This window comes from Apaloderma vittatum, unplaced genomic scaffold (genome assembly GCF_000703405.1).
Source record: "Apaloderma vittatum isolate BGI_N311 unplaced genomic scaffold, ASM70340v1 scaffold8947, whole genome shotgun sequence".
Classification (NCBI taxonomy): domain Eukaryota; kingdom Metazoa; phylum Chordata; class Aves; order Trogoniformes; family Trogonidae; genus Apaloderma; species Apaloderma vittatum.
This window is the reverse complement of record NW_009726689.1, coordinates 52,091-73,117: the sequence shown is the minus strand read 5'-3', so window position 1 is coordinate 73,117 and position 21,027 is coordinate 52,091. Positions and strand designations below refer to the sequence as shown.

The 21,027-nt window shown below is 41.1% G+C and overlaps 1 protein-coding gene across 1 annotated transcript in view; it reads left to right on the top strand.

The window, feature by feature from the left end:
• Positions 1-277: 277 nt before the first annotated feature.
• UNC5C (unc-5 homolog C (C. elegans)) overlaps positions 278-21,027 on the top strand; it is a gene marked incomplete at its 5' end in the record, with an annotated part of 69,666 nt that continues 48,916 nt past the window's right edge. The window contains 3 exons of the mRNA XM_009873383.1: positions 278-320; positions 1,045-1,266; positions 20,716-20,859. Of these exons, the coding sequence (XP_009871685.1) occupies positions 278-320; positions 1,045-1,266; positions 20,716-20,859 (409 nt within the window). The remainder of the gene's footprint in view (positions 321-1,044; positions 1,267-20,715; positions 20,860-21,027) is intronic.

Genomic DNA, 21,027 nt, shown 5'->3' with positions numbered 1-21,027 from the left:
TGCTGGCCAATCTGTCAGTAGTGGGTGCCCCTCCACACCTTTGCCACTGGGAGCCTCTTGGATGTTCTTGCACACTGACAGCAGGTGGGGAGGTGGATGGGGAGAGTGTTATTCTCCTCTGAATTGGTGCTTTCTGATGCGTAAGACGTCCTCTGCAGAGAGGGACAGAGAGGTTTTAAAGGGGGATTTGTGAAGAGGGAAGGAGATGAGAAAGTACGTGTGTAAGGTGTTTTCAGCGTTGCCCCTTGTGAATTGGATTCTTTTCCTCCTTCTCCAGATTTTCTGCATTGACTTTATTCGTTACCAGCACCACCAGAGAGGTGCGGAGGTTCCTCATGTCAATAGCATGTGTCTGTGTTGGTCCGAAATGTCACCATCTCACAGCTGCCCAGCCCCATGCCCCAGCTCCTGGTTCCTCTCCATAGTAAGGACTGCACAGAGCAATGTACTACAAAGTAAATAAAGTGTAGCTTGGCACCTTCATTAGCAGTCATAGCAAGAGAGCCGGTGTACGAACAAAGCAGCATAGACTGGGTTTGCATTTAGTGTTTTGCCCTTAAAGCAGATTTCAAATTGCTCATCTGAAACGAAAGGCGCTATTTCCTATTTGTACCAGCCTCAGCCGGTACTACCTGTGTGCATTCACTTGATTAAACAATGCGATAAGTCACTATTGAGAAGTGTGACCTTGAAGCCTCCAAAAGTTTCTATTATTTCTTTTTACGGTTTTGCAGGCAACTCTCCCAAGCGCTAACATAATGCTTTATTGCTAGTATTGCCAGTGATGATAACAAAGGACCATTCCCAGTCATGTGAATGTGCACGTCGCTGTCACATCACATAGAGGAAAGAGAGCTTGGGATCTAAAGAACAATTTCTTGTGGTCTGAAAACAGCAGTGTATTTAAATCCGCATCTAGGAATGCTCCTAAGATAACATTTTATTTGAAAAGCACAATCCTTTGGGAGTTTTCAGAAAGTGCTTGTAAAACTTTGCCAGCTGTGTTTTGGTTATTTAATTTATCCATTTTGTCTCTTTCTACAGATGATGATTTTTTTCATGAACTTCCAGAAACTTTTCCATCTGATCCTCCAGAGCCATTGCCCCACTTCCTCATCGAACCCGAGGAGGCTTACATTGTGAAGAACAAGCCCGTGAATCTGTACTGCAAAGCGAGCCCAGCCACGCAGATCTATTTTAAGTGCAACAGTGAATGGGTTCATCAGAAGGACCATGTGGTGGATGAGAGAGTAGATGAAACCTCTGGTGAGTTTGTGTTTTGTCATGGAGCCCACCATTGTAATCTAGCAGCTATTTCATATGGCAGCGACTTTTCTCTACTCTTGATAGAACTGTGAATTTTGTATCTGGCATTACTGGATGTTAGTTGTCACAGCACAGAGGTGGTGTCTGCATCCAGGTCAGTTAGTACAGCATGCTTGTAGAGCACCCTGCCAAAGTTTGAAACAAACAAATGACAAAAAACTACAGGAGAACCATGCAGAAACAGAAGGGAATTACTTTCTCAGCCAAGTCAACTCTCTGTCACTTCCCCAGTATCACAAATTCCCAGGAATTGCACTGTATCATAATCACAAACCAAGAACCGCATTCTCCCGAAAGTTCTGAAGAGCATTTGGGTTGTTCCTAGAATTATATGTTCTTTGGTAGATTTGTGGAAAAAAAAGGAGAAGTTTACCCAGTTTCTAGCAAGAAAGAAGGAGAAAACACAGCTGGGCACAGTTTAGAGCAGTGTATTGATCCAGAGCAAGCACCAGGCTGTTATTCCATTACACTTTTCTGCTTGCTCCATAAAGCCTGAATGAAGGAGAACCTCAGTAGGTTAGCAAGGAAGGAAAAGAAGAACAGCCAAGAGTCTCATGCTTCCACAGTCAATACCAGAAATCTAAATGACACTCATGGAAAAAAATAGGACCTTCACAGTTCAAAAAAAAAAAAAAAGGTTTAAAAACTTGAGTAATAAACCAGCATAAATCAAAGATACGATTGTTCCCATTTAGGAAGACTGGTAATCAATAGAGTTTGAGTCACATGGAAGGAGAGAGGCAGGAGTTACTGCTCTTTTGAGGGCTCTGAGAAATAACTGGATACCAAGCAAGAAGGTGCTTTTCATTTGGGAGTTAAACTACGACTTGGTCAAATTACTTAGAAAAATAACTCCACCAGATGTCTTGGAAGTCTCTTGTGAACTGAGTTTTATTTGTTTCAGTTCATTTATTTGCACAGAGATCAAAAGCATAAGCTTTTAATGGTACTGTGGTGCTCTCAGCTTGACAAAGAGAAAGTGGGTGTAGGAAGAAAAGCCGTAGAAAAAATCTGTATTAAACCTTGGACCTATTTATTTATTTGTACAAATTGGCTTTTCCAACAAGTTTACTACAGCAGGAAACCTAAAAAAAAGGAAATTCTTGTTACTTAAAACATCTTCAATTTTATTCATCCATGGGAGTGCACTGGAATGAAGAAGGACAAGCAGGAGGGCAGCTATCCCTGTGTTAATTCCTTAAGCTTTTATTAACATCAACGTTCAGCACATGAAAATACTTTGCTACAGGTGAAATTTTTCCCTGCAGGTGAAGAATTCATTCTTTTTTCTCAGTCACTGTAGAAAAACTGAACGATGCCGTAAAGCAGATTGCATTCTACAGATGTGGAAGGCCAGTCTTGAAAAGAGACACATTTGACTGCATTAGAGGACAAACGTTTTGCATAACAAACAGCAGCAATTATATGCAAATGAAACCCATATCCAATTAGAGATTAACATAATCTGCTGGAGTTTGAGGGGAAGGAGGGTGTCAAAAGCTGTGAGCATCAGATTATTAGGACAAGAGCCACAAACCCAGTCACACTAATAGCTTGTTAAAATTAAACTGTCATCAGAACCTACATTTGTCAGTCAACCTCGTTGTTGCCAAAAGGCTGGTTTATGTGTGTCTCGGTTGCAGTGTTTGTACACCTTTCCATAAAGCACACTGAGAATCTAGGGCTCATAGCACATGTTACGTCTAGAAATGGATAAACAATGTATTTAAGGTAGTGGTAAAATAATATCTTCTTCCAAGCAATGGAAGCTCAGGAAAACAGATCCACTGCAGGTGGAGCTGGAGAAAAATTTGCAGGAGACACTGACTGTGAGGATTCATTCTGGTGCCCAAAGGAGGTATCAGTTTAGCAGGTTTTACCAGTCAGTCTGGCAAAGCTGTTGGACTCCACTTTTGAGGCTATTTTGGTTTCTTTTGCTATTTCTGGCTAGCTAGTGCAGTAGTTGTAACCTAGGGCGCAGCAGGGGCGACTGAGCTGCTCCGAGGGGAGGGCAGTGTAAGGATGGCAGTGCAAGCCAACGCCGCTGCGGGCTTCAGGCTGGAGAAAAAAACCACAAACCAGGTTAGATCTAGCCTCTACATGGGTAAGCTGGGGTTCAGAATGATCTCTGCTACACAGTGTTTCTGCTGGGTCAGTTGTGTAATCCCAGCAGCTGAAGGATGGGTGCATTCTTCTTTCCTGACATTTTACCATTCTTAAAGTCCATTCTGCCTAAATATAAAGAAGAGCACCACGCTGGGACAGTCTTCTGCTCCTGTTTTTGAACCAGGCTTTTTCCTTCAGTTCTTTCGGTAGAAAAGCGAAGCAAAATAAAACGAGTGGAACAGATGATATAATATATGAGAGGGAAAAAGTAAAGGCCACCTGTGCTTTCTTTTCCACAGGACAGGTAATCAGGAAGAAGGAGGACTAAAATACAGGTGTGATACTAGTGGTACATCATCTTGGGATTGTAAATGATGCATGAAAGAGAGAAATGGATTTTGATTTGCAAAAGATTATATGTTCATGGACTTTGAGCCTGTGCCCAGAAATGAAATCTGGGTAGAGATGATTAACTCTTCTTGTAAGGCAAATTTGTTTCTGTCATTGATAAAACCAGAGACAGCAGCACAGCAATGGCAGTGGCACAAGAGATAAAAGGAGGGTGCAGCTGAGCTCTCTTTGAAGAGAGCTGCTAGATGGAAATATTGAATATATTAAGAAGGCTAATTTTTAAGAGAGGAAAATAAATATTTATATCTTTTTCCTGTGCTGTTTTTTTTTCCTTTGTAACAGAGAAGGTACAAAATAATCGTTATGGTTATATGCACTTTGCACTCTGGGATATTTTTAAACAGTAGGTAAAGCATTGCTGTAAAGAACATGCACAGAGACTCTGTGGGAGTTGTTGCCTTCTGGTTGGAGAGGATGAGAACAGTAATAGTGACAGGGTGTTCTACTGCCACTTTATTTAATTAAATTAGCCTGAAGAGAGAGCCTTGCAAAAAAAATTCCGATGATTGAGTCTGAGAAGCCAGAAGCTCTGTACAGAGGATCATTGCATTCTGGTTTTTAATCCTCAGACTTGCTGGGTTTTTTTCTCTATGGTAAAAGCTAAACATTTTCATAAAGAAGTCAAAAGGGTGCTTTGAAAATCTTTAGTGCACTTCTTTGACTCTTTCATTTCCTATGTGCATGAGGGGCATGGTCTTTTTATGTTTTTACTGGAATATTTTCACATTAATGTGGAAAAATATATGTAAAGATTAAGAACAACAAGGATGAAAGTTGTTTTGAGGGAACACATTTGATTTTATGGCTGACTGTCATAAAAGATAACAACAATTAAAGTATAAAGAACTCTGCAGAGCTGATGCTTTAGGGACAAGAAAATTCCATTGTCACAGGGCAGGAAGCTCAATAACATCAATAATTGTTAGAGCAATTTGTGCAGTTTCCAAATTACTGAACCTCTGAAAAAGATGATGGCAAAAGATTTTATTTTGCATGTGTGCTTTTTATGGAGAAATATTTTCAGACACACACATGCCAATTCTGCAGTGGTGGGAGAGTTGCAGCTGTACAGAAAATCCGTGTCCTGCACCCTTTTCATCTGTCCGAAGGTATTAAATGCTGCTAAATCAAACCCCACATCCCAGTGAGGTACAACAGAGAAAAATCAGGACTACAGGGTCCTTGTTTTTGTCTTTTCAGTTCGGATATGCATTATAATAGTTTCTCCGTGACTATTAAAGTGAAATGATTTATAAAAGCCTACTTGCCCTCTGCAATGCCAGTGACATGTTGTTCTCTCTCCTTCAGGTGAGGAGAAAACAACACTTGGGACTCTTCAAAGTGCTTATTAAGTAGACGTATTGGGCAATTCAGCCCGCGTTACTGTTTGTCTACACTTTCAGTCTTCTTTCACTGGGATACATAGGTAGAGGAGGACTCAGTGAGTTTGCTGATGACTTCCTCTGTGTTCCCAGATAGCAGCAAAATAAGGACTCTTGAGCCTGGCCTGAGGCCCCAGGTAATGCAAAATGAATAGGCTTCTCTGTACAATCTCAGAGGAAAAGCATGCTGAGGGATGCTCTGTTAAGGAGCAGGTGTAGTTGCCAGTCCTTTTTCCCATGTCCTGCCTTCAGAAGAAGGCTCTTGGAAGACCTGATGTCCTCCAAGAGCAGCCCTCGTGCTACCCAGCCTTCAGCAAGGAGGATAGGTGGCTCTGAGGACTTTCCCTTCAGCTGCCCTGTCAAGTCTCTGTCTCCCCACAAATCAATGAAAACCATAAATTTAGAATCTGGCTCCAAATAAGTTTTTTGTCTGATTAAGTGGGCTTATTGAACTACATTGAGGTGGATGAATATACTCTTCTTTTCAGACAGAAATCTTAGACTTCTTTGTTTTAGTTCCTTTACATAACCACCGCTGTGATTCCGGCGCTTGCCTCCCACCACTACCTTTCCCCATTAATAAAGCTTTTGATGCAGGGTCAGCATTGATCTAGCAAATAGGAGGTCATTACCTTAAGCATTGGGTTCGGAAGCCTGTCGAGGGAGTAGGTATGCAGCTAGCTAAACCGTTAATAGATCACCCTCTCAACAGAAGAAACAAAGATTGACATCTGCCCTTTTGCCTTTAGAACAGCTCTTGCAAGATGCTGTGGCCAAAACAGCAATGGGGACACCTCCATAGGGACTCTGTGGAGGTCTCTGCTCTTCTGGCACCGTGTATGGAGGCAGGAAAATCACTTCGCTCTATCTTCCTCTCTGTGTATGCACCTCCTTAAAGCCATTTATTCTGATGTTTGTGACACCACATTTAGAAGGTTGCATTGCCCTAATGACAAAAGTCACATCAACTTATTTGGATGTTATTTGAGCTGGGCCATTTGATTATGCAGCAAAGATCATCATATGGACCATAATTTTGAGAAGTTGTATTTCTTTGTCTTAATATTCTTTAAAAATAATAAAAAGCTATTGTTTCTAAGTACTGCACTTCTCTGAATACCAGTGTTGAAAAACTTAATTTGGGAGCTCAAGTACAAATTTCAAGTGCCCGCTACCCTCGTGTAAGCACAGCTCAGGGAGAAGAATGTGGAAGGGTAATCTTGTACTTACTTTTTCTGACCCACAGATCTTCCTTTCCTTACTGCTGTTTTCCCTCTCTGCACGTCTTCCTTAATCTCTTTTCGCTTCTTGACCTGCTGTAGCTGCCTAATTCTCTGCATGTTTTTGCAAGAGTCCAAAAGATAAGGAAAAAAAGCTATTTTTCTGAGCAAATGTGGCCAGTATCGCTATTGACTTCATTACGGAGGATGATAAGTGATGCTAAATACTGCAGTCATACTTAGCCTGCAATATTTTGACTCTCTGGGGTAGAATACCTTGGGGTTATGTTAGTAAGGGTAGTCACATATCATAAATAAGGATTGTTTTCATTCCACTGTTGTCACAAGTAATTTTATTTTCTGTTTATCATTGGATCAAATCCATTACAAACATCAAGCAGCCTGATTCAAAATAATTACTTCTCAGCAACAAATTGCCAATTTTTACCTCTGCTCCTTCAGTACTCTGTCCTAACCCAACTCATTTCAAGGAAATTTAAAGATGGATCTGTGTCTCTCTTCCCAAATGCTTCTACTACGAGTTTTGGGATGTGGGTTAGAAGTGATACTAAAGTCTATTTTCTTTAGTAATCTGAAGTCTGTCTTCTCTTTGGAAGGATGCTTTAAGTGGAACATATTTATATGTGTAGTTTGAAAAGTTGCAGCTGTTGCAGAAAGGACAACTCTATTTTCCCAAAGAACTGGAATTCTTTAGGGAAACACAGGCTGTTGTCTTACATAAAAGTATATGAACAAGTCCATACTTTTCTCCTATTTGACGTTTAGATTGCAGCCAATGTTGATGTCACCCAGGCCATCTTCTCTCTGTGTATGTTTCATGGCCTGGCAGGCAGCTCTCCCAAGGAAGAGGAGCCCTGTGCTCATCACTGCTGCAAGAGAAGTTCTTTCTTCTCACAGTTTATGTTTTCAAAATCAGCTGCTGGGAGTGTGGTCCTAGGGAATACCCAACAACAAAACTCCTGAAGACATTTTGTTGCAAGCAGGCCAAGTTTACACTTTTGTCTTGAGTAATTAGTATATTTTAATAGAGAAAAAAAAGCCATTTTGGAAGCTTCAGAAGAAATGTGCTCACAGAGAGGCAGACAATCATTATTTTCTAGGATATAAATTCAAAATTGTGGTTATTTTTGTTGAAGTGAGTGGAGAAATCACTGAGTCAGTCCTGACCTAAAGAAAGGAAATAATCTTTTTATATGAATAGAATAAGAACACTGGGCCAGATGTTTGCTTCCAGAAGGAAATCTGCTTATAGGCAGTACAAAGCCACCCCCCAGACCCAGGGATATTAGCTTCTTGTACAGAAGCCTTCAAAAGACTTTGGGGTTTTCGAGTTTAGACTCTACTGAGTATAGTATTACTGAGTATAGTATTAATGATATTATTGTATCATTAATTTCTTATTTAATCAAACTGTTGTATGTGGGGCGTTTGTGCCTGTGTTTGTGGAAGGCTTCTTCTAGCTCTTAGACCTAGACAGCTTCTTTACGTGTTCACAGCCATTGACACTTGCCTGTTCTTCTGCTAACGCTATCCTTACCAGCAGCTTTTTGCTCTCCCTGGGTGGCTGCCCAGGCACCTTGACAGACAGGAGCCATGGACCTCATGAACCCTCTGTCCTCATGCTGATAAGCTGGCGGAGATGGACTCTTCTGGCTTTGGCACTTGCTCTATCTGTCAGGGTATTCAGGGATGCTAACCAAGGGGCCCGAAGGGAGCTGCTCTTCCTGCAAATTAATCCCGCTCACACACTTCCTCTGAGTAATGATGGTCCCACTGGAAGGGTCATTTGCCCATTTCAAATTTTCTGTGAATTCACCACGTATCTCTGTGCAAATCACTCCACGTCTCTGTTATTTACCTCTACAAAGTGCTTTGGGACTGAAAGATAAAAGCTTTAGAATATTTATTCATTTCTTATTGCAGCATTCACTTCCTATCTGCAGCTGTTCATCTAATTGTCCTGAAGGTTTCCTGTGGGCTTCTAGAAAAACAAATCTGAGACAGGAAATAAAGTTATTTAAAATAATAAGAAGAGGATATGGATGCTGAGTGCATTCATCTGAAGCACTTGAGGACACTCCTTTGAATATTTCCAGCCTACACCGTATCACCCTGCAAGTTTTTCCTTCATTAAACTCTTTGTTGCACACTCGTAATCCCATTAAATCCCCAAAAGACATCTTCAGACATCAGTCCACCCACCACAGCTTCAGACTAGCCATGGCTTTGCACAGCAATGCTTCCTTTTTCCCTCTGTGTATCCTGGATCCTTTGGAGCTGAACGTCTTTTCTGTGGGATCTGGAGCCCCTGTGGTGGGGGTGGTCTGGTGCCTGAAAGGCTGATAAATGTCAGCTTAGTTTGGAAGAAAGTCCCGAAGTTTAGTTTTATGCATGAAAAACAATGTGTTTTTTGGGTACAGGAGCAGCAGAGACAGGGTCTTGTGTGATGTCAAACAAAAGTGCTGCAGTCAGTAGCATCCTGGCAGTGCAAGGGCAGGAACATTTGCATCATATAAATGTAGTTTTTTTCAGGTAATTAAATCTGAAAATGAGTAGGACTAATAGGTCTGTAGTTTCTTTGCAAAAATCTCTGGGATTATTCAGGGAAATGGAAGGTCAAAATTGTACCTTTTTCTTCACTGAGAACAAGTTATAGTCTGATGCAGTTGCTGGAAATGTGGTCTAATGCTGTTTAGAGACACTGAGGTCTTGATGACTGTGCAGGACCTTTAAGTGTTTTTGTTTTGAGTCTCCTGATGTCTGCGTAAGCTTGTATCTCAGTTACTTGAGTTGTATCTTCAACTTTTTTTGTTGTGGAACAATCATTGCACATAGATCAGATTTAGTGAGGCTTTTTCACTGTGAGGGTAGGGTACAAAATCATTGCTAACAGGTAAGGGAAAGATAGGTGGCTGTCACATGCAGCTCTGTCTTGTACAGGATCTAATTTTGTGCTGCTCTGCAGGTTCACCACCTGTATTCATTTTGTCATTCCCACGCATTCCTGATTTGTACATAAATGAGCAGCATGATGTCATAAGTACATAAATGGCAGCAGGGCTGGCAGTCACCTGCCAGGCTGTGTACAGCTCTTTCTCATCAGGTTGGATGGGATGCCTTTCATGAGTCCTCATAACTTCTCATCCCTCTTCATATTCTGAGTTTGAGAGCAGAAAGGGAGTCTTTTGTCAGACTCTTCTATGTCTCTCCTTCTCCCTGAATTCTGATCTGTAGGGCCTCACAGCCTCTTCTTTTCTTTGCTCCCAGGTTTTGATTTTAGAGAGGATCTTGGCTGGTTGATTGCTGCTTTTGGCTTCCCAGTGACTTGTATAATGATGTTTCTGACACTGCACCTGGGTCAGCTGCTGTGCCCTCCTCTGAAGAGGAGTAAGGATTGCCAGGCCTGAAGAGTAACAATGTCTAGAAGTGGATCAGGCTTGATTTAGGGTTTAGTTTTAATCCTTTTGTTTTTCAACTAGGGTAGAAACCACTAATGGAATTCAGTCAATAGAAAAAAAAATAAAAATAAAATGAAATAAAATAAAATAAAATAAAATAAAATAAAATAAAATATGAGGCAGCCAGAATTATAGGGATGCTATTGACAGCATTTACTTACATAATGAAAAAGGTCTTTTTTCATGTCAAAGTTGCAGGGATCTGCAAAGCAACTTGCTTGCATCCCTGGAGCCTTGCTGTAGCTGATGGGGATCGTGAGCTGTGCTGTATCCAGAAACATGAACACGCCAAATGGCTTCTGTGACGACAAGGCTGCCTTTTCACACGCCTTCCTGCAATGATTCTTTTATATGCCACAAACTAAGAAATATCTCCTGGTGTTTAGGAGCTGGAGTTTTGTTGCTGCCCTGGCACAGCCCTGAAAATGTGCTGGATGGAGGAGCAGACAGTAAATTCCCAGAGCTTCATTTCTGTCTAAAGTCACTTCACTTGACAGTGCACTGGACAAAGCTGCTTTGAAAGCAGCTGCTTGCCTTTTTCTTTTTTTTTTCTTTTTAGTTTTTTTCAAGATACCTAAGTCATCTGTGAAATGCCATCCCTAGCATGCAGAACAACAAGAGCAAAGAACAGTGAGGCTTTTACACTTCTCCCCCAACCTGCTGTTCCTGCACATCTTGAACTAAAAAATAGGAAAACAGCTGCTGAGGAAGGCTCCCGAGTGACCCCTTGTGTCATGTTGCAACTGTCCTTGTTCTTGCAAAAGCTGCACCGGACACTGAACTGTGTCATTGCATCAAGTTCACAGAAATATGGCATTTTCATGTTGGTTTTGCTTCTTAAAACCATGCAGAGTGGGTGTGGTGCAGAAGTACATGTGCAGATGCGTGTTTTATATATATATACACATATATGTATACACACAGCACACACATGCATACACGTGTCAGTAAGTCAATAACATAAATAACTTGCCCTATATTTTTACATAAAAATTTACTCACAAACCCAGTTTTGTTCATTTCCCTGCCCCCCTTCCACTATGCAAAGGGAATGTAAACATGCTGTTCAAAATTCAGATGCTCTCGGTTGGCTTCCCAGATGTTTGAAGTTCAATAGATTTTTTTTTTCGTAATTTCCTCAGCTTCTTCTAGTGAAGTGCTAAACAACCGTTATTCCTTTTCGCCTGCACATTGAGATTCATCTGTAGGCTCTAAACTGCCTCAAAAGTGCTTCAATTTTGCATGAGCACTAAGCTGGGGACTGGGAAGCATTACCCACTGCTGAAGGCCCAGATCATTAGAAAGAGCATGTAAATCCTCTGAACCAGAATTAAAAAGTGCACAGATTTTCTTTGTGAATTCTCAACTGCAGCTTTAAGTAAAACATGAACTGTTGGCATGTTTTTTTCTTGGCCCTTGAAAAAAAAACCCAAACAAAACCACATCTTTTCTCAGCTGCACGTGCCTCAACCAAAAGAAGGGAAGATTGGGCTTTGACCCAAAAGCTGGAGCTGTTAAGAGCTCATAGTCGTGCTTTGCTATGCAGGCAACCTCTCTTCTTCCCATTCCCTGGAAGTACCACCAGCCTGGCAGAGAATTGCTGGGGTACAGCTGCTCGAGGTTGCTTAGTGTGGGGGTGCCTTGGGTCAAGATGCTTCGTTTCTGCTCCTTGACCTGACCTCAGCCTTTGTAAGTTCAGAAATTATTATGCCCGTGGCTATGTGTAAGTGTATGATTGTTGTGAGGTTTTCTTTGGAGTTCTGCTACACTGGAGCATGATTATTACTTTTGTACCAAGAAAAAGGAGAAGGAAAAAAAAAAGTTGCAGCAATAGGCACATGTTGTTACATGTGGAAGAGAACAATGCATTTTGAAGCGATTTGTGCGTATTAGCAAAAAATGCCAATGATCAGAAAATAGCTTCCATTTAAAAAAAGAGGCGAGGCAATGTTTTTCCTTTGTCTCTGAAGTGTTTATAGGCTGAGAACAACCTATCCAGTGCTGTTCTAAAGCATTAAACAGCAGCAGTTCAAGGTTTATATAAAGCAATCAGCTGCTGAGGTTGGCCATGGGAGGAGGCAGCAGAGGGGCTATTTTACCTGACCCAAGGGGACAAGCCCATGGGACTCTCCTGCCCACCTCCACCACACTGGCTGGGACCAGGGCATGCGGTTTGCTTTCCACCAGCATTCAAGAGCTCAATGTTGAAATATTCCCTGCATCTTACACAACTTGGCCCTTCAGATGTTAATGGGAAAAGAACAAAAAGGCCTTGTTTTCACTAAAAGAAAATAAACCCCAGATAGAATGTATGTTCTTTAATTCTGGTTCAAAGTAAAATCCCTCTGAAAACAGCCCTTTTAATTTTTGTATAAGTCAGTTAAAAAAGAGTAGGGGAGCTGGATTTTAGCTTCATTCCCTACCATTAGCTGGTAATTAGATACCGTAGCTAACTGAGGCAAACGAGTGCAAACTTGACATCAGTTTTAAGGCAAACTTGACTTGATTAGGCTGTTGCCTTCATCTGTATTAATTTGAGTTAAGAATTTATCTGTTTCATGAAGAGAAAGTTAAGAAGAGAGCAAAAATGTCTGGAAGCCTTTAATTTAAATATTTAAGCTAATACTTGTGGGAAATTGAGTGGGATCTTCAGAGAGTCATTTCATATCATGTCACCAGACAGCCACAATTTACAGAAAAGCAGTACTGAGGCAAAACCAGGTACACAGAATCACAATGTGAAGAATTACTGGGTGTTAAAGCTTTTAAGCTATCTCTAGATATCTGTCTATCTATCTTTTGTTAAGATTACAGATACTCTATATAGAAAATAAGCTATAGGCAAAGTGTGCCGTTATGCAATCATCTCTGTCCCATTAGGATGCAGAGAGTACATTTTTTCTCAGCAAGAACTTTAATATTTGAAGCCATTCTTCTTGTGCATAGCCTATTTGTTCATTTTTTTAAATATCGAATTTTGTAGCTTAAATAGTCCGATATATTTGAGTGGAATAACTCTCTGGCTGTGAGGGATCCATCTCTGCAAGAGGGTAAATAAATACAAATTCTGGCATAGCATTGATCGTATTTTTACCTTTGTAAAAAGATTGTTTCACCAAGTAAAGTGATGAGCCTTCTGCTACAGAGACAGGTTCTTTATAGCCCGTGATGAGCAATTAATAAATTAGACAGGTCATTCTGGACTATTGGTAAGTAAAAAGATCATCATTCTTGGCTTTGGTCACTTAAGTTTTAACATCAGAGAACATTCTAGTGACAAAGGACTGTATAATGAGAAAGCAACCTGCTTACCTTTTATTAAGTCCATTTACAGTCATACCACTTTGGTGTATGATCTTGACCACTTTCATGAAGCAAAAAATATGATGCTGTTTTAAGGATTTTTGGATGAAGCTTTGTATGAAATGTAAGACCGATGGGGGGACTATGAGAACTGAAAATACTTTTGTGTTTTTGGCCAAATACTGTATAGATAATCCAGCCCCTCCTGAAATTAATGCCAAACTCCATTTTTTCTTTTTTTTTTTTTTTTGCCATCAGGATTCTCCTTCCACCCTCATCTTGTATTAAAAAGTATGTGTACTTATGTCATTTAAATCTGTCCTGACTGAGCAATATTCATAGAGTATTCCTTCATGTCCCTCTCCTCCTCCTAATAGCTAGAAAAAGGAGCTATGGGTCAGAAAGCATAGACTGTTTCAGACTGGCTGTCATGTTTTAACCCCAGCCAACAACTAAGCACTCTGCAGCCGCTCTCTCACTTCCTCCACCCACTAGGATGGGGGAGAGATTTGAGAGGAAAAAAAAGTAAAGCTTGTGGGTTGAGTTAAAGACATAATAGGACAGAAAAAGAAAGAAAATAATAATTATGGTGGTAATAATAATAGTAGTAGTAAAAGAATTAGAATGTACAAAACAAGTGATAGACAATGCATTTGCTCACTACTCACCAACTGATGGCCAGTCAGTTCCCAAACAGTGGCTCCCAGGCAGCTCTCCTCCCACTTTACATACTGGGCGTGATGTCATATGGTATGGAATATTCATTTGGCCCATTTGGGTCAGCTGTCCTGGCTGTTTCTCCTCCCAGCTTCATGTGCCCCTCCAGCCTTCTTGCTAGCAGGGCATGAGGAGCTGAAAAGTCCTTGATTTAGGACAAACACTATTTAGCAACAACTAAAACCATCAGTGTGTTACCAGCATTATTCTCATGCTAAATACGTAAATCCAAGACACAAGCTACTAGGAAGAAAATTAACTCTATCCCAGACGAGACCAGGACACTAGCACTGATTTATTTTGAGACTGAGGAAGCCACTACATTTTCCTCTATGTCTAGGTTGAGGATCTGAATGGGCATGCACTGTGATTTTCTACGTTACGTGCCATATAATTGGATTATTCAGCAGCATGTGTTGCATGGATGTGTAGAGCAGTCCCCCTACCCCAGAGATGCTTTGCTGCTGACTCCACAAAGCCTCTCTTCTATGTCATCTAGAAACACCGTCCCTGCCCACGCAGCAGGAAGAGAGATTTGAGGGTGCATGCAGTGAGGGGAGTCTATACCTGTCTATACAGAGAGGGAACCAATAGGACTGAACATCAGGTTTGGGAGGGTGCTCAGAGTACCGGTTTCAAGAAATTGAACTTCTGAAGGGTTGCAAGTTACCTGCACGAAAAGGGGCTATATTTTCATTCTTATTTACAGTGTCTGCGATACGCCTGCAATCTATACGCATGTATTACAGTAATGTCTTTTTCCAGACTCGTAGGTCATAAAGTTCCATCTCCTTGAGAAATGTATTCTGTGGCATATGTGATTGCTAATTAATGAAATACCTTTTGGGCAAATGAAAGCACAAAACCACAGAAATGGTTTGAACTTCTACTTACAGAGAAAATAAACAAATTATCTAGGCAGTTTCTTAGAGCTTGTAAGCACAGTTTAGGCTTGCAACTAAATAGCTCCTGTTTAGCATTGTAGCAGAGGGTCAAAAACATGCCGATATCATGCTTCCACAAAAATCACAGAATCACAGAATGGCCTAGGCTGGAAGGGACCTTAGAGATCATCTAGTCCAACCTCCCTGTCATGGGCAGGGACGCCTCTCAACTAGATCAGGCTGCTCAAGGCTCCATCCAACCTGGCCTTGAACACCTCCAGGGAGGGGGCAGCCACAACATCTCTGGGCAATTTATTCCAGAGTCTTGCCGCCCTTGTACTGAAGAATTTCTTCCTAAGGTCCAATCTAAATCTATTCTCTTTCAACTTAAACCCATTTCCCCTTGTCCTATCAGTGGACACTCTTGTAAAGAGTCCCTCCCCAGCCTTCCTGTAGGTTCCCTTCAGGTATTGGAAGGCAGCTATTAAAATTGCACTATCTTAGTTCCTGAGGAATATTTTCACATGTGGGTATTAATATCAAATGCCTAACTTTTCTGGCAGCCAAAATACATCAAAGTAATTTCCTGGCAGAATGATGACCAGTGAAGTGTAGATGCTAACTCTGTGACCTGGACTGTCTCCAGACTAGATAATTACCTTAATTAATTGATAATAATCTTCTGGTTTCAGATATTTACAGTGATAATTTCTTCTCTTTTGCAGTCATGTTCACTTGCAGATCCTTGTAAGACGTTTTTGTTTCTCTCTAGAAAGAAATGAGTCTGATTGGCAAATCTGCTCCTATTAAAATCATTGGGAGATTTGCCAGTTGCTTCAGCAGGTGCAATATAGAACCCATGAGTTATTATTGCAGTTACTAATAATCTACCATAATATCATACAATTACATTACATTTGCATACATTAAAAAAGATAACATTTCTGCCTCTGAAGACCAGATAATCTACCTTACCATTTGTATAGCCAGCTAAGTTAAGTGCCTGGGGACCCTGTGAATGAAGTGTGTCTTTGCTTGATTGTGTTTCTAGGATACAGCTTATAATAAAAGACCATGTATGTAAGCCACAATTCCCTCTTCACGCTTCCTTTTGCTCCAGGAGGGGTAGTAATTTTATTTTGATATATACTATCAGCCATACCTCTTACCTGTGCTCATTCAGCTGCACACATTAAGAGCAGGCAGACTGAGCAAGGCTCCCGCCGCCCTCTGCCTCACTCCACCCCTTAATCGCTCATTAACATGCAAATCCAGAAATAAGTAAAATTCTGGTTCCTTTCTACTCCTTTTCAGAGCCCAAGTTGCGTTAGTCCCAGAGATAAATTTATTTTACTGAAACGAATAGTTATATGTGCTGTACTACTAAATATGCACAAAATGTCGTTTATGGAGAACCTGTTTAATTCATGGGACTGGGACATTTGCAGAACTGATTGTGCCAAACACCCTGAGCCTTCTTATAGGCTATCCTCCATCCTCAACTGGACAGAAAACTATTATGGATAAAAGGACAGATTAGACCAGTTTATTAAGTTACCAAATGGCTTCAGGGTTTTGGACCTCTCTTTAGGGAAATTCCATCAATGTAGTGTCTTTTTCTGGTGCCAGGTTTTGTTAGGTGTACTAAATGTGACTGATCTGTCTGTAAAAATAGCCTCAGCCTTGAGCAGCCTCTGTGACATCTCTTATAACCCAGCAGCTCTAGATCTGTATACTCAGGACCTAGACAGGACAGCAAATATTCTTCCTTCTGTTTTTTCCTGAGTTTTTTTTTTTACTCTTTGTACTCAAGCAGTAAAACTTCTTACATTGCTTCTCTGTTGGGAATGCTGCAGTTATTTACCAAGGTCAGAAAAGAAACACTTGCGCAAAAAGAGCCCAGCAACCTGGGAATGCATTTTTAATGATCTGTGTATTTTTTCAGTGAATAATCTTAAGACATAATTACCATTTATTTTGGAGCATTGCTTTAAATTACTTTAATTTTCTGCATTTTCGTTTTAAAGCTTCTTTCTTTGCAATCTTCTTGTTGCCAGAAATATAGAGGTGGTAATTAGACCCAGTATTTTCACGTATCTGTCTTCATACCCGAGATCCAGATGGGCTGCAGGAGGCTACAGAAACAGTTCTCACTTTACTGAGTGCAAGACAAGTTTGGACAGTGCAAGCAAATGCTTTTCCCCGTCATATTCTAACTTTTCATCACAGAGAGAGTACAAGTTAGAAATACCATATATATGCTCTTTATGGATTTATACGCATTAGAAGGGACCTGTCAAGTATCCTAGCTGCCTACATTTCTGGTATCTCCCTTCATCTATGTTGGTTACTGCATTGCTTTAAAATAGGAAAATCCTGACTTCTTGTGTATTGTGCCACTGTCTATATGATTATATTAATTCTGGAAATGTGTGGTTTACTCAAGTGTTGTAAGAAAGCATTTATACTGCATATCTTCACCTGCCGTATAGCTTAGCCATATGAGGAACTAGACTGAAAAATTCAATGTATTCCAAATAAAGAGGCTGGAGTGGAGGAGGTATTGTCAGTGAGAGGGTGACATTTTGTTACTTAGCACTGTGGCAGAGTAGAATTGATCAATACCAGGTAGGTTATATACTGCATAAATTACTGCTAATCTCTTAATCTAACTTGTCCTAAATGTATTTAAGCAAATACTGAGACTTATTTTATATAGTGACTTCTAATTTTGCACTTGGAGGTTGTGCACTCACCTGTAATCAAACAATTCCATAGTTACCTGAACTACAGGCACAGCATGTCACGTTGACTAGAAATAATGAGACATGGATTGTTCGGCTTTTTTCTGTTTTGTTCTGGGTTGGTTTGGGTTTTGCCGTTTTGGTTTTTTTTAACTCCAGCTACTGTTCTTTGATGTAGAAGCAGCTTCGACAGGGATAAGATTAAGATCTCTGTTTGAAGTCATCATACCAGGGTTGTCCTGCACTCGGTGCCCACGTGAGGTGGATAAACGATACACTCAGGAATGAAAGCAGACGCACTGTACCAGCTCCTCTGTGAAATCTGATACACAGCTGTATGTCAGCTGGTAACAAGGCACTTGCTAACCTGAGGTATCTCAGCAAATTGCATTTTTTGTAAGCTAGCCTAGAAAGGGATTTCCTGTTAGGGGTTGCGTTGGACCGTGTTAGTAGAAGGAATAAGATTGTGAGCTGGTACAGCAAGGTAATTGCATCCCTTTGCCCTTGCCCCACTCTGAGGGGGAATTTCAGCTGGTGGGATGCTGGGGAGGATTGGTTGAATCAGCTTTGAGTTGTGGCTGTGGATCCTGACATCGCAGATGATTTCATGGCACCACCAAACGATTTGTTACATTTTGAACTGTAGGAAAATTAGTTTACCTTAGAGACGGGGACAAAATGATGTTTTGCTTATAAGCAGAATGAGGCACCATCTCTTTGGTCGTGGCACAACTGTTGATATTACTCAAAGATCATATTACTTTGAATAACCTGAAACTTATCGGTGCTTTATGGCTGTCCCAAAAGACATCACCAGGAGTAGATTGTTATTTTGAAATAGAAAACATTTCAGGAAGTCAGAGACAAAAGGTTCAGCTGGTGCATTCAGTGGCAACTATTTATCCTATGGTTTTGTATCTTCAACAGGCTATCAGAAAATGGCATTTGTGTCCTGAATGTTGAGACTATTTCACAGCCATTATTACCAGTACTGTCATTATAAGCCTGCTTGCTTTAGCCTGCGGGTAACAAAGTTCACTGCTCCGTCAAGCTCTGTCATAATCAGCCTTATTATAAAAACATAATACTGTAACCTTCAAAGGCTCCCTGGGCTAGTGCTATAAAAACTGGGAATGTACTGAAGTAATCTTTAGGCTAGCAGCAGTTGCACTGGGAAAATATAACTATTTTTATGCATGTAATGTACATGCTCCCTCCCCACCCTCTTCGTGCTCTTCTTAACAGGACAAAAGCTATCCCTCAGACCCCTTTTGGAGCCAAATTAGCTCATCAAAGCAGAACAAGTTTGTAAAACAGTGTTCACTGCGTATCAAATGCCGATGCAGTGCTTTGATTTCCATTCTTTGGAGTACAGTTGCCATATTTGGACTATTTCATTTCAAGGAGGAAAGCTATTAAGTGTTTCCCCCAAAGTAGCTGATTATTCAGTGGCTAAAGATGTCAAGGATAATGAAATAAAAAGGGAGCTAGGCTGTGATAGTCCTTAGCAGGAAAATGCATCTCATTAGAAGGCGTTCCCACCAGAGAAGTCTATGGTATTATATGCATGAATTCCTTTCTGCTGTTAAGTTGTTAACCAAGTTTTGGATGCAAACAGCATGTAGCCTCAATGACAGTGCACAACTGTGTACAAACAGTAATTAATCACTGGCTCCCTGAATGGAGCCTCTGTGAGGCTGGAGGCAAATCAAAGGGCTGGCCTGGTTTCCAGCGCTCAAGGAACACGCCGTGCTGTACAATTGGGAACAGTCACGTTATGAGTATCACCTTGTAAGCCATGTGGCAGGAGGCTGAGTAGCTGGTCTCCACGGGCTCAAGTCTGTGCTCAGCAGAAGGACCTGCCCCTTGGTGCGTGGTGATGGGGACAAACTGTGCATCCAGGGGTCTTTCGGTCGAGTTTCCTGGCAATTCTAGAAGGAAAAAGAAAATCAGTCCCACTACAAAAAATATTTTTATGTGAAGTTGTATATTCAAGGCAGTTTGCAAGCGTGCTTTATTGAAATGGCAATGGTGTTTTCTACAGGCAGACACACGTTAGGAATTTATTGATACTTTGGCTTTGGCAACAGAGACCAAATATGCTGACAAGAAGTGTAAGCACTCTCTCCCACCCCCGCCCAGTATCTTGGCTGGAATTCTGAGCATTTTGACCAGGCAGCACATTTTGAGGCAGAGAAAGGGGTTGTGTCGGTGTGAAACATGGTGGTTGTCATTAGAGGATCAACACCCTACCAGCGGTCCTTGCAGTGGTGTCGGAGACGCTGCAGTATTTCCTTGTACTTAGAAGAAGCGAAGTGGCTTCCCAACAGAGAGCACTGTGTGGGAAATGTGGGCAATTATCAGTCTGGTTGGAAGGATAGCGAGTGGGTCACTGTCGTACTTGGTGCCACTGTGGGTTTGGGGAGGGCTTGTGCTGCAGTGTGTTATGGACGCCAAGGCCAGGGAAACCATTGGATACTGAAGTGTATTGCACTGTATTATATAACCACCTAAAAAATGCCATGATATCTGCACTATATGTGACAGTAATCGTCCCCAAACTGCAGCTTGCAATAACCATAGTGCAGCACATGTGCCTACCATTACAGAGTATTGGGACCTTTTCTGCAATGGTAAAATCCATTTTCCTGGACAGTTCAGTGTCAGAGTGAACAGAACTTCTCCCTGTGCTGTATCTGTCTAGCAAAAGGAGATGAAATACAGGAGGGCTAAGGCAGTCATATAAATTGAATTACTCTGGTTTTATGGTATTCATATGAAAATAAAATTGGGCTGGTTCATCACTTGATGTAAATTGTCCTAGGGACATGGTGAAATTTGTATCAGCTGAGGTAATGTTCTTTCTATTTGTCTAACAAATTTTTATTTGTCTAACACATACCTCATTAGAGGTCAAAATCACAGTGATCAGTTTTTCATTCATCTCTTTCTTTCTTTTATTAAGCAGATGAAGTGTTCGGGTTTTTCCCCTTCACATCCTTATGACAGTCCGTGGTGTCACGTAAATATTGGTACAGAGCTGTAAGGTCTCACACTAACTTTGCAAACAGGCTTCTGTACCTATACCTTTTTCTTCTTATCTGTAAGCCTAGTATTGACCAGTGTTACTTGTACCTTGACAGGTCTGATTGTCCGAGAGGTAAGCATTGAGATTTCCCGCCAGCAAGTTGAGGAGCTATTTGGGCCCGAAGATTACTGGTGCCAGTGCGTTGCCTGGAGTTCAGCCGGCACCACCAAGAGCCGAAAAGCCTACGTCCGCATTGCATGTGAGTGTCTTTCTGCATGTTGAGTTGATGGTGTTCGAGTGAGAAAAAGTGGAGATTCTGCCATTTGGGAGAGATATGTTGTTTCTGACCAGTTAGGCATTGTATTTTCTACATTTACTGATGCATAATAAAATTAAGGACTTCAGAAGCATTCATATAAATTTCAGT